The sequence below is a fragment of the Galeopterus variegatus genome, unplaced genomic scaffold (assembly GCF_000696425.1).
Source record: "Galeopterus variegatus unplaced genomic scaffold, G_variegatus-3.0.2 Scaffold13723, whole genome shotgun sequence".
NCBI classification, from domain to species: Eukaryota; Metazoa; Chordata; class Mammalia; order Dermoptera; family Cynocephalidae; genus Galeopterus; species Galeopterus variegatus.
Genome location: NW_007739834.1, coordinates 15,643 through 33,438, shown reverse-complemented (window position 1 = coordinate 33,438; position 17,796 = coordinate 15,643). Strand labels below are relative to the sequence as shown.

The following is a 17,796-nucleotide window of genomic DNA, read 5'->3' as shown; positions in this document are numbered from 1 at the left end:
TTTGTTGGTTCCTTGCGTTGTAGATAGCCTTTTTGTTTGTTTGTTTTCTCTTCATGAATGCCATTTTTATTATACTAATGGGTTTTTTCTTGGGTTTTTATGGCAGTGGTAGTTATTTTTCAGGAACCAAACCCAGTACTCCCTTGAGAATTTCTTGTAAGGGTGGTCGTATGGTGGTGAACTCTCGCAGTTTTTGTTTGTCTGAGAAATATACTATTTGCCCTTCATTTCGGAGGGATAGCCTTGCAGGTTAGAGTATTCTTGGCTGGCAATCTCTGTCTTTTAGTATTTTGAATATATCATCCCATACCTTTCTGGCTTCTAGGGTTTGTGATGAAAAGTCTGATGTTAGTCTGTTTGGGGCTCCCTTATATTGGGGCTCCCTTATAATCCCATACCTTTCTGGCTTCTAGGGTTTGTGATGAAAAGTCTGATGTTAGTCTGTTTGGGGCTCCCTTATAGGGATTTGACACTTCTCTCTTGCAGCTTTTAAGATTCTCTCTTTGTCTTTGAGTTTTGCCAATTTGACTGTAACATGTCTTGGAGAAGACCTTTTTGGGTTCACGCTTGGAGATCGATGAGCTTCCTGGATCTGAAGATCTGTGATTTTTCCTATACCTGGAGAAGTTTTTGCCACTATTTTGTTGAATATGTTTTCAATGCAATCTCCTTTTCCTCCCCTTCTGGAATACCCATGACTCGGATATTTGAGCACTGAAGGTTGTCTGATGTCTCTCTCAGATTTTCTTCAATGCCTTTGATTCTTTTTTCTTTTCTTTTTTCTTTTTTTTGTCTGCCTGTGTTATTTCAAACAGCCCATATTCAAGTTCAGAGGTTCTCTCTTCAACATCTGCTAGTGTGCTGGTTAAACTCTCCATTGTGTTTTTTATTTTGCTGAACTAATTCTTCAGTTCGGCAAGTTCTGCTACATTTTTTTTCAGGATATTGATTTCCTTGTACATTCTTCTTTCAGGTTCTGTATACTTTTTCTCATTTCATCATGTTGTCTAGCTGAGTTTTCTTGTATCTCATTCAGTTTCCTTAGAATTATCACTCGAAACTCCTTGTCAGTCATTTCAAGGGCTTCTTGTTCTATAGGATTTAGAGCTTGAGAGTTATTACCCTTTGGCGGTGTACTTTCTTGATTTTTCATATTTCTGGTATCTTTTCTTTGATGTTTATTCATTGTGGCAGGGGGTTTCACAGTCCACAGGTTTGACACTATCATCTGACTAAGATGTTGGTGGGGTTGCCAATTTGGTATGGCTACCTCAGAGACTACTCAGTTGGCCACTAGTGCCTTGTGTGTGTGGTTGCTTTGTTTCTTGGGCTTCTCCAGAGAGCCACCTCTCTGGTCAGCTTGGACTTGGCTGGGCTGCTGGGTCTTGGGGCGGTACCGTAGGGTGTGTGGTCTCTGCCGAGCTTCCACCTCTCCTGCTGGACATCTCCCTGTTCCGTGTGCACTGGGCCATGCTGCTGGGACACGCAGAGGCACCGCAGAGCATGTGGTCTCTGTGCAGCTTCCCCTTCCCCTGCTGGATGTCTCCCTGCTCCATGCGCACTGCACAAGGCTTGGGAGGGAGCCGGGTGGCAGCAGTGAAGCCTACCTGCTGCTGGATTATGTGGCGGCGGTCCCTCCACAGGGTGTGTGGTCTCTACAGAGCTTCTGCCTCCCCTGCTGGACGTCTCTCTGCTCCATATGTACTGGGCCAGCCTGCTGGATCACACGGAGGTGGTGTGCTCCCCGTGGAGTTCCCGCCTCCCCTGCCAGATGTCACCCTACTCTGTGCACACTATGCTGGGCTGGGAATAGAGCCAGGTGCCGGCGGTGAAGCCTACTTGCTGGATTGCACAGTAGCAGCCCCTGAGGGTGTGTGGTTTCTGTGGAGCCTCCACCTCCCCTGCTGGACATCTCCCCACTCTGTGTGCACTGGGCCAGGCTGGGAATGGAGCTGGGTGGCGGCGGTGAAGCCTATCTGCTGGATCATGTGACAGCGTCCCCTCAGGGCATGTGGTCTCTGCAGAGCATCTGCCTCCTCTGCTGGACATCTCCCCATTCCGTATGCACTTGACGTTATGTTTTTATAGTTGTAAATCGGTTGATTTGTGGGAGAGAGTGACACTAGGGACCATCTATTCTGCCATCTTGACCAGAAGTCTGGTGAGGGCCTCGTTGGTAGTGGTTCTACAGTGATGTGGGGTATGACATGGTGAACATGGAGTTTCTGAGGCTGGGAAGTCCAAAGTCCATCTGGTGGTGGTGACAGTGACCCAAGGGTCTCACATTGTAAAATGGTCGAAGCATAGAGAGAGCAACAGGAAACATTTGAAATGACTAAAAACAAATTATGAGCAATAATCTTAAGGGCAATCAATGAGATACAAGAAGACTCCAATAGGTAACCCAATGAAATGAGAAAACCATGAAGGATATGAAGAAGACAAAGACATAGATACCTTAAAAAAGAATGTAGCCGAACTCCTGGAATGGAATGATTTAATCAATAAAATAAAAAATACAACTGAGAGCTTAAGCAGTAGGCTAGAGCAAGCAAAATAAAGAATTTCTGACCTCAAAGACAGTCTCTTGAAATAATTCGGATGGACAAAAAGGGAAAAAAAAGTGAAAAAGTGAAGAAAATCTATGAGAGCTATCAGACAACCTTAAGGACAAGTATCCAAATCATCAATGTTCCTGAAAGGGAGGAGAAAAGAAAAGCCATTGAAAAATCTATTCAATAAAATAATAGCAGAAAAATTCCCAAGTACAGGGAGATATACAGACTTCCAGATCCAAGAGGATCATAGATCCCCAAACATATCCAATCCAAAAAGGTCCTCTCTGAGAAACATTGTAGTCAAAGTACCAAAACTCAAAGACAAAAAGAGAATACTAAAAAGAACAAGAGAAAAGTGTTAGGTCACCTCTAAGGTAGTCCCCATCATAATAACAGCAGATTTCACAGTAGAAGCCTTACAAGCCAGAAGAGAATGGGATGATACAGTCAAAGTACTAAAAGAAAATAACTGTCAGCCAAGAATAGTACACCCAGCAAGTATCCTTCAGAAATGAAGGAGAAATAGTGTATTTCCCAGACAAATAAAATCTATGGGAATTCCCCAACATACCCAGCCCTGCAAGAAATCCTCAAAGGAGTCCTGCATCTGGAATCCAAGAAATGATAATCACCATCATGATTAAATGAGAAAGAACAAAATTCACTGCTGGAGCAGATATGCATATGAGAAAGAGAAAGAAACTACTTCTTACCACCTCAAAAAACCAATGAACATCGAAGACAAACAAGCGAAAGTAAGAAACAAAAGATATATAAAACAACCATATGAAAATCAATAAAATGCTAGGAGTAAGACAGTACCTTTCAATTACAACCTTAAAGGTAAAGATTCAATTCACCAATCAAAAGATATACACTGGTTGAATGGATTTTAAAAAACTAGATCTAACTATATACTGCCTACAAGAAACTAACCTCACCTGTAAAGACTCACACAGACTAACAGTGAAGGGATGAAAAAAGATACACCACAAATAGAAACTAAAAACAAGCAGGAGTAGCTATTGTTATTGCTGACAAAGCAGACTTTAAACCAAAAACTATAAAAGACACATATAAGGTCATTATATGTTAAAGGGATCTATCCAGCAAGAGGATATAACAATCATAAATATATATGAACACAACATCTGAACACACTGATATATAAAGCAAACACTATTAGACCTAAAGAAAGAGATAGATCCCAATACAATAATAGTTGGGGACCTCAACAGTCCTCTCTCAACATTGGACAGATTATCTAGGCAACATATCAACAGAGGAACAGACTTTAGACTATACTTAGGCCAACTGGACTTGGCAGACATCTTATCTAGGCAACATATCAACAGAGGAACAGACTTTAGACTATACTTAGGCCAACTGGACTTGACACAGGATATTTCACCCAACCACTACAGAATATATATTCTTCTCATCAGCACATGGAACATTCTCCAGGATAGACCACATGTTAAGTCACAAATCAAGTCTTGAAAAATTTTTTAAAAATTGAAATCATTTTGGGCCGGCCCGGTGGCGCACTGCTACAGTGCGCCGCTTGGGAGCACGGCGGCGCTCCTGCCAAGGGTTCGGATCCCACATACAGACCAGTTCCCACTCACTGGCTGAGCGAGGTGTGGGCGCAACACTGAAGGTTGCGATCCCGTTGCCGGTCCCGGTCCGGTGCGGGCGCGACACTGAGGGTTGCGATCCATTGCCGGACACGAAAAAAGACAAAAAGGAAAAAAAAATTGAAATCATTTCAAGTATATTTTCAGACCACAACAGATTTTTAAAAAAGAAAGCAGTAACAAGCAAAACTCTGGAAACTATATAAATATATGGAAATTAAACAACATGCTCCTGAACAACATTTGGGTCCAAGAAGAAATTATACAGGAATTCAAAAAATTTCTTGAAACTAATGAGAATAAACACATCATACCAAAACCTGTGGGATACTGCCAAAGCAGTATTAAGAGGGAAGTTTACTGAAATAAGTACTTACATCAAAAGAATAGAAAGACTTCAAATACATAACCTAACTAACATTATACCTCAAAGAACAGGAGAAACAAAAACAATCCAGTCCTAAAAATCAGTAGATGGCAAGAAATAATTAAGATCAGAGCAGAAATGGTCTGCTCTTTTTCTAAATGAAATAGAGACCAAAAAATCCATACAAAAGAACAGTGAAACAAAAAGTTGGTCTTTTGAGAATATAAACAAAATAGACAAATCATTAGCTGGGCTATAAAAAGAAGAGAAAAGACCCAAATAACAAAAATCAGAAATTAATAGGAGAATTACAAGCAATACCACACAGAAATACAATCATTGCAGACAGTAATGAAAACTATACACTGACAAATTTGAAAACCTGAAGGAAATAGATAAATTTCTGGACACATACAAACTACCAACACTGAACCAAGAAGAAACAGAAAACCTGAACAGAACAATACTGAGCAATGAGATTCAAGCAGTAATCAGCAATCTTTCAACAAAGAAAAGCCCAGGACTGGATGGCTTCTTGGCTGAATTGTACCAAACCTTTAAAGAAGAATTAATACCAATACTTTTCAAAGTACTCTAAAAAACTGAAACTGAGGCTATTCTCCCAAACTCATGCTATAAAGCCAGCATCACTATGATACCAAAATCAGACAAAGATACCATAAAAAACAAAACAAACAAATTTAAAAAACTGCAAGCCAATATCCTTGATGAACATAGATGTAAAAATCCAAAACAAAATATTAGCAATTAGAATACAGCAGCACATTAAAAAGATTATACATCATGATTATGTGGGATTCATCCCAGGGATGCAGGGTGGTTGAGTATGCACAAATCAATAAATGTGATACACCAATCAACAAAATCAAGGACAAAAGCCATATAATTATCTCAATAGATGCAGAAATACATTTGACAAAATTCAACATCCCTTCATGATAAAGATTCTGAACGAATTAGGTGTAGAAGGAAAGTATGTCAACACTATAAAATCCATATATGACAAACCCACCACCATCACCCTGAATGGGGAAAAGCGGAAATCCTATCCTTTAAGAACAGGAACAAGATAAAGATGTCCACTTTCACCACTCCTATTCAACATAGTATTGGAAGTACCAGCCAGAGCAATCAGGCAAGAGAAAAAAAATAAAGGGCATCCTGTTGGGCGCCTTCTTGCCGCACACCCCTCAGTTTGGCCGAGGCTATGTGACAGCTGCCTCGTAATCTGTTTCTGCCAGGAACTGTTTTGCTCCTGGCTGATACGCAAGTGGCTTTTCTTCTTTTTCCAGAGACCGCCCGACCATAAACTTTCTGGGTGGTAATCATTAATCTGAAAGTCCTGTCTCTGTTTCTCTTGAGATGCTATCAAAGATCTGCATTCCAATGCTTATGCACTATGCCTGCATCTCCTCTATATAAACTGTAACTTTTGAACCAATAAATGAGACTTGATCAGAATACTGTCTTGTCTCCATTTCTCACGTCTCTTGTTCCATCCACTTCCCACTCCCCCCTCCAGGGTCTGCGCTGATTATCCCATGGGTCAGGACAGCATCCAAATTGGAAAAGACAAAGTCAAATTGTCTCTGTTTGCAGACAACATGATCTTACATGTAGAAAAACCAACAGACCCTACCAAAAAACTCTTAGATCTGATAAACTAATTCAGTAAAATTGTGGGATACAAAATCAATACACAAATATCAGCAGAATTTTTATACTCCAACAGTGAAGTAATAGAAAATGAAATCAAGAAAGCAAGCCCATTTGCAATAGCTATAGCTACCAAAAAAAAAAAAAATGCCTAGGCAGAAACTTAACCAAGGAGGTGAAAGATCTCTACAATGAGAACTAAAAATCACTGCTAAAAGAAATTAATGAGGACACAAAATTTGGAAAGACACTGCATGCTCACGGATTGGAAGAACTAACATTGTGAAAATGTCTACACTACCGGGGCCGGCCCGGTGGTGCACTGCTACAGTGCACCGCTTGGGAGCGTGGCGGCGCTCTCGCTGAGGGTTCGGATCCCACATACAGACCGGTTCCCGCTCACTGGCTGAGCGAGGGGCGGGCACAGCACCGAGGGTTGCGATCCCGTTGCCGGTCCCGGTCCGGTACGGGCGTGACACTGGTGGTTGCGGTCCGTTGCCAGACACGAAAAAAGGAAAAAAAAAAGTCTACACTACCAAAGAAATCTACAGATTCAATGTAATTCCCATTAAAATATCAATGACAGAAATAGAAAAAACAGTCCTAACCTTCATATGGAACGGCAAAGGACCCTGAATATCTAAAGCAATCCTGAGCCAAAATAAAATAAAATAAAATAAAGCCAGAGGCATTACACTACCTGACTTCAAATTATATTACAAAACTATAGTAAGCAAAACAGCATGGTATTGGCATAAAAATAGACACATTGACCTATGGAACAGAATAGAGAACACAGAAATCAATCTACATACTTTCAGTCAACTGATTTTCAGCAAAGGCTGCAAGAACATACATTTCAGTAGGTGGTTCTGGAAAACTGGATATCCATGTGTAGAAAAATGAAATTACAACCATACTTCTTGCCATATACAAAAACCAACTCAACATGGATTAAAGATTTAAATTGAGTCATGAAAGTAGAAAACTCCTATAAAGAAACATAGGGAAACACTTCAGGATGTAAAACTGGGCAAAGAGTTTTTGGATAAGACTGCAAAAGCACAGGCAACAGGAGAAAAAATTAAAAAATGGGATTATATCAAACTAAAAACCACCTGCACAAAAAATGGAACAATCATCAGAGTGAAAAGACAACCTACAGAATGGGAGAAAACATTTGCAAACTACACATCCAACAAGGAATTAATATCTAGGATATCAAGGAACTCAGCTTCACAGTAAAAAAAGCAAATAATCCAAATAAAAAAATGGGCAATGCTAAATAGACATTTCTCAAAGGAAGACAAACAAATGGTTAATACATTCATGAAATAATGCTCAACATCACTAAGTATCAGAGAAATGCAAATCAAAACCACATCAAAGTATCATCTCATCTCGGTTAGCCTGGCTATTACCAAAAAGTCAGAGAATAACAAATGCTGGTGAGGATGCGGAGAAAGGGGAACCCTCCTACACTGTTGGTGGGACTGTAAAATGGTGCAGCCATTATGGAAAATGGTATGGATATTCTTTAAACATCTACAGATAGAACTGCCATATGACCCAACTATCCCACTTCTGGGTATATACCCAAAGGAATGAAGATCATCATGTTGAAAGGATACCTGTATCCCCATTTTTATTGCAGCTCTATTTACAATAGCTAAGAGTTGGAACCAGCCTAAACACCCATCATTGGACAAGTGGATAAGGAAAATGTGGTATATCTACACAATGAAATACTACTCTGCTCTAAAAAAGAATGAAATACTACCATTCACAGCAACACTGATGAACTTAGAGAAAATCATGTTAAGTGTAATAAGCCAGGCACAGAAATAGAAATACCACATTTCATGAGAGCTAATAAATAAATAAATAAATAAGAAACAAACAAACAACTACTACAATAATACATTGAACTTTCAAAAGGAGAGAGCAAGAATTCTGGTTACTAGAAGTGGCAAAAAAGGAGGGGAGAGGTGTTAGCAAGAAATTGGTTAACGGACACAAAGAACGATTACATGTTGTAATGATGCCTATACTAATTGTCCTGATTTGATCATCACATATTGTACACAGGTATTGATACTCAACTCTATTCCCCACAAATATGTAAAATCAATTATGTTTCAATAAAAATAAAAAATAAATTACATACTGTATAATAAGAGAAAACAACTGTTTTTCCATCTACATTCACACTCAACACAGAATACTTCTCCCCTGGTCCTCAAAATGTGTGTGTGGTTTTTCCCACACTGACCAGTTCTGCAATACCAGTTGGGTGTCCTATAATTTAAATCAATTCTGACACCACCTACCTGGAGTTAGCAACAGATCCCATGGGCTAAAAGGCTTATTCTCACAAGACTATCACCAGTCAGATGCCAATCGAAAGCCCCAGATTGTGATCTGTGCTTCTGACCTAGCAGCTGTATATATACTGGGTGGGGGAGGGACACCACAACCTTCTCCTTGGGTTTGATTAATTTGCTAGAGGGACTGACAGAACTCAGGATAGTATTTACTTGCATTTATCGGTTTATTATAAGATATCATATTTAGATAGAGGATATAAATTTATTACTGGTTTAATAAAGAATAAAATAATGAATACAAAGGAATAGCCAGATGAAGAGATATACAGCAAGGTATAGGGGAAGGGTTGTGGAGTTCCCATTCCCTCTCCAGGGCTTGCTGGTCTCCCAGCACTTCCACATGTTCAGCAACCCAGAAGCTTTCCAAACCCCATAGCTCATGGATTTTTATGAAGGCTTTATCATGTAGTCATGATCGCTTATTAACTCCATATCTAGCCCTTCTCCCCTTCCTAGAGGATGGGGGGTGAACCTGAAAGTTCCAAGCTTCTAACCACATCTTAGTCTTCCTGGTGACCAGCCCCACCCAGGAGCCCACAAGAGTCACCTCATTATAACAAAAGACAATCCTATTACCAGGAAATTCCAAGGAATTAGGAGGTCCATGTCAGAAATGAGGGTCAAACACCAAATTTTGGAACAAAAGTTGCACCTAAACCCTTATCACTCAGGAAATTACTAGAGTTTTAGATGCTCTGTGCCAAGAAATAGGAGCAGATACACACACACACACACACATATATATACACATATATGTATATACGTAAATATATATGTAATTACACACACATACACACACACACTCACATATCAATATATATATTATTAATTCAAAGAAAAAAATAGGAAGATAAAGTACATACAGTGTTAGCCAGGGTGTGATAAACATTCATTCACACACTGTTGCTGGGACTATATATTGGTATAATCTTTTGAGAAGTTAATTTTGCATTTAACCAAAAGTTTCATTCTAAACGTTCAAAAGGCATAAATTCCACTCAATAAATTCTCCTACAGATTACTGATGTTCTCCTATAGAATGTACATCTTCACTACAGCACTGTTAATAGCACAATATTAGAACCAGAATTGTTTAATAAATTAACAGTAAAATACCATGCAGCTATTTGAAGGAAAAAAATCTAAATGTAATGGCCTAGAAAGATGTCCATGATAAAGTGAAAAAAATTGCATAATAAAATTTTTGACAGGTAAACATACTAATATGAAAAAGATATGGAAGGATGCACCACACTGTTAAAAGTAGATATCATAGGGAAGTGAGCATGGCAGAGCTGAGGGTTAAATTTTGAATTTTTATTTTGTATACTTTTTTTAAAGTAGTGAGTATATGGGCAATATTTTACTTCCCCTTGGATTTTTCTCTATGTCTCAAATTTTTTTAAATTAAATAATTTGCTATCTTTAATTTACTAGTTTTTACATAAGATTTCTATTTGTCTGCTCTTACGTGAGACCAGTCTGTAGGTTTTTGTGTGTATGTGTGTATATTTTGGTGCTATTTGAATATCATTATACTATCTTAAAAATAAATTGATAGTTTTCTATTTTCTGTGCTTTCAAAGTTTGAATAAAATAGTAATCATTTGACTTTTACAAGGCTTCTCAGAATTGAATTGTAAAGTCATCTGCATGTTGCATTTTTTTTTTTTTTTTTGAAGATGGTAAGGGGATCTTAACCCTTGACTTGGTGTTGTCAGCACCACGCTCTCCCAACTGAGCTAACCGGCCATCCCTATATAGGGATCCGAACCCGTGGCCTTGGTGTTATCAGCACCAAACTCCCCCAAGTGAGCCACGGGCCGGCCCCTTGCGTGTTGCATCTTTTGCAGAGGTAGTTCTTGGACCACTTTTCTACTTCTCTCATAGATTCTTAGTCTGATATTCAGACTCCCTTGTATAAGTAGGTTCAGCTTTAATATCTGTATTAAATTAGTTTTCATAGAAAGTTGTACTTACTCTACTGTTCATATCTTCAATTTGCTTTGCTTGCTGAATTCTTCTCATTTCTAGGACTTGTTCTCTTTTCTTTTGCAACCATGCTTTAAATACCATGTCATTCTCTCTTTTTTTTAATTTCTCTTCTTCTATTTTCTGTTGTTCTTCCTAGTGTGGAAAGAATATAAAAAATACTAATCAAAAATTAATTAAATTGTATATGAGTTGTCAGGGTAGAGAGATATATCTTGAGGTCTGAAATTAGTATTCCCTGCCCCTAAAACTTTCCATCTGAAAAGTGGGCCTCCTTAAAAAATAGGACCTCTAATTTTCTTAAGGGGAAAGAATGAAGATCTTTCAGATAAATTCAACTGTACAGATAAAGTCCACTGTTACACAGATATACAATTCAGGAATACCTTGGATCTCTCTTCTACTTCCTAGTTTACTTTTGGTATTAAACTCATCAAATTGTAGCTACACCATAGAAAAAAACACACTCTAGAGGCATTATAAGTAAATGTCTTAAACATTTTTACATTATCGAACATTTGTTAATTGTGATAAATGGCATTGTGGTTATAAAAGAAAATGCTGCAACATTTAAAAATATATACTGAAGTATATAAATAAGACATGATATGTTGGTTAGGTCTTGCTTTAAAAATATTTAAGTCAAAAAAGAGGAGGAGATGAAGTAAATATGCCAAGATCTCAATGACTTTTGAATCTGGGTGATGGGATATAGGAGTTAAGTGTTTGAAATTTGTTATTAAAATGTTTAAAAATATTTTTCCAATAGTTTATATACAAAAATAATGCTTTTTCTATCAGAAAAATATTTAGACACTTGGTTAACTACTAAGAACAAAGTAAAAATTTTTGATATGAATTATTCAGCTAATGTTATAAAAGGGAGTTACTTAAACTAGAAGCAATGTACTTAAATCAGTTATATAGAGCTATAAAATAGTTATTGGGAGCAAAACAGCATGGCATGGTATAAATAGCACTAAGCCAGAAGTTATGAGATCTGAATAACAATCCTTCTGTGATGATCATACTCTGTCAGTCTGAGCAAGGCACTTAACTTCTGTCTTAGTATTCTCATCTATAAACTGAAGTTGTATTAACAAGCTGTTAAGTCTCTTCCAATACTAAACTTCCATCATTTGAATGAACTTAATTACATAAGTCCATGCTTTAATTTTCTTCAAATAATGAAATTCAAAGTACAAACCTTACATTTTGGCAATATAGCAAGCCCTTCTAATTCCTTTTCATTGAACAAAAGGAAGAGAGAAAAGGAAAAATTCTTTCAAAGCATAAATTATCTTTAGAAATACCTATACACTATTTTCTGAGTGCTAGCCTATATTATATAAAATGTGCATTATTAAAGATCAAATTTTACATTTATTTACACATTTCCTTTTCACAAAAAAGAACTCTGGATGCCTTGCATAAATACATATAGTACGATAAGATGGTATCTTTCCAAAGGAATCATATTTAGGTATATTACACAGAAGGTATCGGCCAAAGCACAGTTAAAGCAGTTGCCAAAAAGAACACTGAAATGATGCACGTAGGTTAGAAAGACAGAGTACAGCAGACCAACCCAGCAAATATTGCACAAAAGGAAAGCAAAGCCTTCTCCTGAACCAACTAAAAACTGTTAAAAGCCTTAGCACTTAAAGACCACGCCTTGAGCAAAGGGAAATTTAGTTTTGAGGATCCTGACATGACAAAAGCATATCCCAGAACAAAGAGTGTGTGACACTCAAAAAAGAGAAACAAAATGAATACAGAACTATCCAGCATTCATAACAGTTAAAGATTACCTTCAGTTCATTAGTGAAAAGGCACTGACATTTATATAAAACCCCCTGCATAACTTTTGTAAAAAACAGAAAAACAGACACGCACGTTTGTGTAGAGCAAACATATAGTTCAGTCATTCTCAACGAATTATTTTGTATTATTGTAAAGTTCTGATACTTTCAAGTATTGTTTTATACCTGAACCAAGTAAACTGGGTTTGACTGTTAAGAGTTCAGATTTTAGTGGCCAAGTGAGCAAAGCTCTGTAAGCCTGCACCATTCCAGATTACTGCCTGAGTGTATTATAAATTACAAATACTTATGACTTTGTTTTTTACCTTTTTCTGCTAATGTGAATTCCTGATTTAAATGCCAGAAATTTTTCTGATAACTTCCCACATAAAATGGAAAACACACCATTTTTCAATGGATGCCAGAGAACTGGGATTTTGATTCCAACTTTGCTACCAACAAGTTCAGTGACTTTGATAAAGTTATTTGAACTTTCTAGGCTATAGTTTTCTTATTTGTAAAGTGATCTTTAAGGTCCCTTCCAATTGTAAAATTTTATTAAGCTATGATTCTGCTGAGGTTTGATATTTACAGTTAAGACATTTTGTATGGCTCAGCTTACTACTATCAGATATCCCGTAAAACAGAGAATAGGGGCACTGATATAAGTAATTTAAAGAAAACTCACTAGTTTAAATATCTGGAATTTTCAATTATAAAACACATAGAGTTTTATTCAAGAGCAAACACAAAAAGCAAAATAAATTTAATTTGGCATTTCATATGGCATTTTGGAGACATTTCATTAAAAATATTAGGCTATATTCTTAACCCAGAACTAAAATCCCTGAAATCAAGGAATTGTAGGGATAGAAGATATATGAAACACACACACATGAGTACAAGAATTATAATCCAAGTCTATCTGTTGCCTCCTAAATCCTTCATTTTTCTATCTGACATTTGATTTTCACCAGTCTCATATCAAGACTACTTTCAGCAGTTACTTACCTTCTCTGAGTCTCACCTTTAAAATAAAAGGATCAGACGAATCACCACTGTGATCTCCTCTAGCTCTAACACAGATCATTCTACTGTTTTGTGATCCTTACAAGAAAGGACCAAGGCAATCACAGTGCTTATTCCATAAGTACACATTCTTAACACTTAACCAATTAATCTCACAACAGAAAAATAAAGCAAGCAAACAAATATCTCCAGTACTTCAAGCAACCATCTCAATTCCTATTGCATTTATAAAACATGAAAACATGCTCTACTTTCAATAGAATGCCCACTTATGTTCTCACCTCTCTCTTTAGCCTTTCTCTCTTTTGTTCTAGCTGTTTTTGTAGTTCTTTCTGTCGAGGGGAAAGAAAATATGTTGAGGTCACTGGAGATATATTTGCAGACTGTGCTCTACGATTAGACTTCCTATTCCCTTTATTTCTATCAAACTTGGCAGCAGAGTTTGGACGAGTCTTGGAGTTGGGTGGTGGCTGAGGGATATAAACCAGCGGCTCTCCTGTTGAGTGCGTGATAGCGTGAATCTTTGCTGCAGGCTCTTCTTTCTTGACACTATTGACAGATGAGTTGGAAGATCTGGGTGACAACTGCTGGGGTTCACTTTCTGTACTATTAGTATTATTAATGGGGGGCAAAAACCCCTGACTCTCAATGTCTTGTAAATTCAGAAGTTCAAACTTTCCATCTCTCTCTACCAGTATCCTCCTATCCCTGTTTTCTTCACAGCTTCCATCAGTAAGTGACAGAAGCACATTTTCTTTTCTAAATTCATTGGAAATACATAACTGTGACAGTTTTCCAGATATATTGCTTTCATTTTCAAAATAATTTTTGTAAGTGTCAGTGTCTTCTAATGGAGGAACTTCCAGATCAACTAATTTATCCTTGAACTTAAGTTTTCGCTCCCTTTTATCGCTCACAGGTTCTTGATTCTGTAGAAGCTTGTTAGCTTGTATAATTTTCTCCATAATATATCTCCTTACTTCCTCATCCTCTTCTTCTTCCAGGTCTTTATGGCTTTCTAGTTTGGATTCCTGGAAAGAGTTTTCACTATCGGAATCTGATACAGGATCCAAAGGTTGAATACTTGGGACAGAAATGAAGTCATTTCTTCTTGGTGAAACCTCATCCTTCAAAGATTTGTCAGGATCAGAAAGCTGTTTGGTGTATTCTATTTCGGTTTTATTGTCTTTTAGTTCTTGGTTAACATTCTCTACCTTCTCGCAAGCCATCTAAATAAAAAAAGATATGAGATTCTATTTTTTAGTTAAAATTGAGACTCTTTGTTCATTTATATGTGGGAATCCAAAATGGATTTTCCCACTTATATAATTTATTTTATGAATCAGAAAACTTAAGTGCTTCTTGCTCATACTTCATCTAATAATACCCTAATTCATGTTTATGAGCACTCCAAGAGAAATACATGTGACAATAGTTCAGAGAAAATTTAACTCTAAATTTGAATTTGATATTGCTAGGTGTGTGCTACATTATTTATTTAAAAAATTTTATGCTAATGCATCAACAACTTTCTAGATGTTTTCCCCTTGTAATATTTGCATTCTGCATGAAAGCATCCCCAGACCATTACAAGGTCGAGCCCTTTAGTCAAGGCTTAATCATCTGAGGTTCTTTTAATCTTTTTAGACTATTATTGTCACTATCATCTACAAGACCTATATACAATTTCCACGTCAATTTTTACCTCTAGATTAGATTTCCCTTCCTCAACTATGCTCAGAGACTTCAATAATCCATGCTAACTACGAACAGACAACTTAGCTTACATTTAAAAAAAAATTAATTACATATGAATCATAAACCAGCATTATCACGTAACAAAACCTTGCTCCACATGCGCTGTTTCTAACTAAAGGCTTCTTTTCTAGCATCTTTCCCACATACATACATCCTCACCCACCAAACACTTTCTCCCTACAAAATATATTTTTTTTTTCGTTCTCATACAATTCTCTTTCTTCTAAAGCAGTTCTATAGGAGCTACGATATGTTGCTATCGTCAACCCCTTAAAATCGCTTTCCTCTTTTACTCATTCACATGTCATCTCTTCTGACAGCCTTCACTTCCTAACCTGCACAAGATTGCTATCCAAGTCTGATAAGCAAGTAAACCTGGCTCGTTAAAATAACTGCCAAATCACTATGACTTAACTACAATCTCTGCATTGCAATTGTTCCTTTTAGCCTTGATTCTCTGGTTTATTCCTACAGTATCTGTCATTGGCTTTCACTTCTTTTCTTTTTAAAACCCACTTTTTATAAAGAAATATTCCTCTGTCCCCTTCCCTATCTCTAGCTCTGTCATTCTTTTTCTCACCAGCTTCAAGGGAAGAGGTTATTAATCCACTGAAATAGGTAAGATTCATGAGAACAATTTGTTTTGATCCCTGCTGTATCCCCAGTACCTAGAACATGGTACTCTGACAGGCAATAGGTGAACATTAATATTTGTTGAACGAATCAAAAAGTGAAACAATTGAGTAATCATTACTACTTGTCTAATTCTATCACCCTGTGCTTTGGATCTCACACCCTTCCAGTTACGAGACTTTGGTTTAACTCTACCGTTCTGTGTACCTCTGCCTCTACTCATTCTGATTATTTTTCTGTTAAGATGCATAAAAGTCCCTTTTAAAAGTCATCTTAGAAAAATCTTCATTTGGGGCCCGCCCCGTGGTTCACTCAGAAGAGTGCGGCGCTGGTAGCGCCGAGGCTGTGGGTTCAGATCCTATATGGGGATGGCCGGTGCACTTGCTGGCTGAGTGTGGTGCAGACCACACCATGCCGAGGGTTGCAATCCCCTTACCGGTCAGGGGGGGAAAAAAAAGAAAAATATTCATTTGTTGACTCTGTTGCTTTTTCAAATACTATCTATCCCATTTGTCTTCTCCATTGCATAAGAAAGCAAGATGGAACTAAGAGAAGTATGTGATGTAGAACCTGCTGCCTTTGTTTCTTCATATTCTTTACCTTAATCCCCTTAAACTGGTTTCTGCTGAAACTATTCTGATCATTATTCCTCTAAAGTCGTCTGTCTTAGTCTTGGACTCTAAAGTCTTCCAGTCTTAGTCCTTTTCCTCATAACTTTGCTACTTACTGACACTAATTTATGTATATACATATATACAGACATATACATTAAATATAGAAATACATACATTTTATATATATATATATATATATATATATATGTAAAGACAGAGATAAAGAACCTACCATGATCCAGGAACTGGTTCATTTCCCTTCTACACCTCTGATAAATAGTATATGTTCATGTTTAGTGGATCCACGTTTTCCTTGAAGCATTTCTATGGCTCAGTCTTTTTTTTTTAAAGATGACCGATAAGAGGATCTTAACCCTTGACTTGGTGTTGTCAGCACCACGCTCTCCCAAGTGTATGGCTCAGTCTTTGAATCTTTACTTCTTTCTCTATATTTATTCCCCAGAAGAGCTAACTCATTCTTAAAATTTCAAATATTATCTGAAAGAGCATGTTTTTTGAGGACTTACTTTATTTTTCACTTATATTAAAAGCATAACTCCATGATTTTACTCAAGTTCGTATAAAGTAGGAATTAACTGTATTTGTTTTTCCTTTTGATGCAATAAACATGCTTTTATTATTTTTTCGTATTATTTAAACTATAGTTTTAAAGTTATTTTAGTTTTATTAAGTGTTAATTTAATCTTGCTCTCTCACTAGCCATGTGCATTAGTGTACACTATTTAAACTCTCTATGCCTCAATTTTCTCATCTCTAAAATGGGAATAATGATACTTGTCCGATGCACATCGAAGGAATTTTGTGAGATTTAGATGGGATAATATATGTAAAAACCTTCAAGAACTGCAAAGCACTTTGTTAATGTAATTATTATGAATGCTGTTGGCAATTTATGTATACCTCTATTATGCTGGCATCACTTTTTTCATTTTCATTAATTAACCACTCCAGATCCTTTTCGAAGTCATCTTCATATTCTTCACTTTCTTTTGAATCAGTTTCCTTATTTTCATTCATTTTCTGTTTGTTAAAGAATAATGCTGTGAGATTTTAAAAGATAAAGGTATGTTATGTCCACTTTAGAGGAGGAATGGGGTGCGAAAATTAATATCAAAGGTAAGCTAATTAACACACAAAAACACAAAACATGGAATGTTCAAAATAAACATGTATCTTTATATACCCTAAAAGAAAGATTTGCAATGGCAAGACATATCCATAAGTGGACATTCCTATTGACCCTCCCACATCCCCCAATTCCCAAAACCCTAATCCACAAGAAGACTAAGAAAGGTAGATAAGGAGACTATCTGAGGCTTAG

General features: G+C 37.0%; 1 protein-coding gene across 1 annotated transcript; it reads right to left on the bottom strand.

Annotated features, from left to right (window-relative positions):
- Nucleotides 1–10,606: 10,606 nt before the first annotated feature.
- Nucleotides 10,607–17,511, bottom strand: LOC103581703 (coiled-coil domain-containing protein 181-like; the record flags this gene model as incomplete). The annotated part of the gene is made up of 3 exons (XM_008563474.1): nt 17,376–17,511; nt 13,731–14,678; nt 10,607–10,753 (listed from the first exon to the last, which is right to left on the bottom strand). Coding segments are annotated over exons 1-3 (1,212 nt in total), but the record flags the coding sequence as incomplete, so codon positions are not given.
- Between the last annotated feature and the right edge of the window lie 285 nt (nt 17,512–17,796).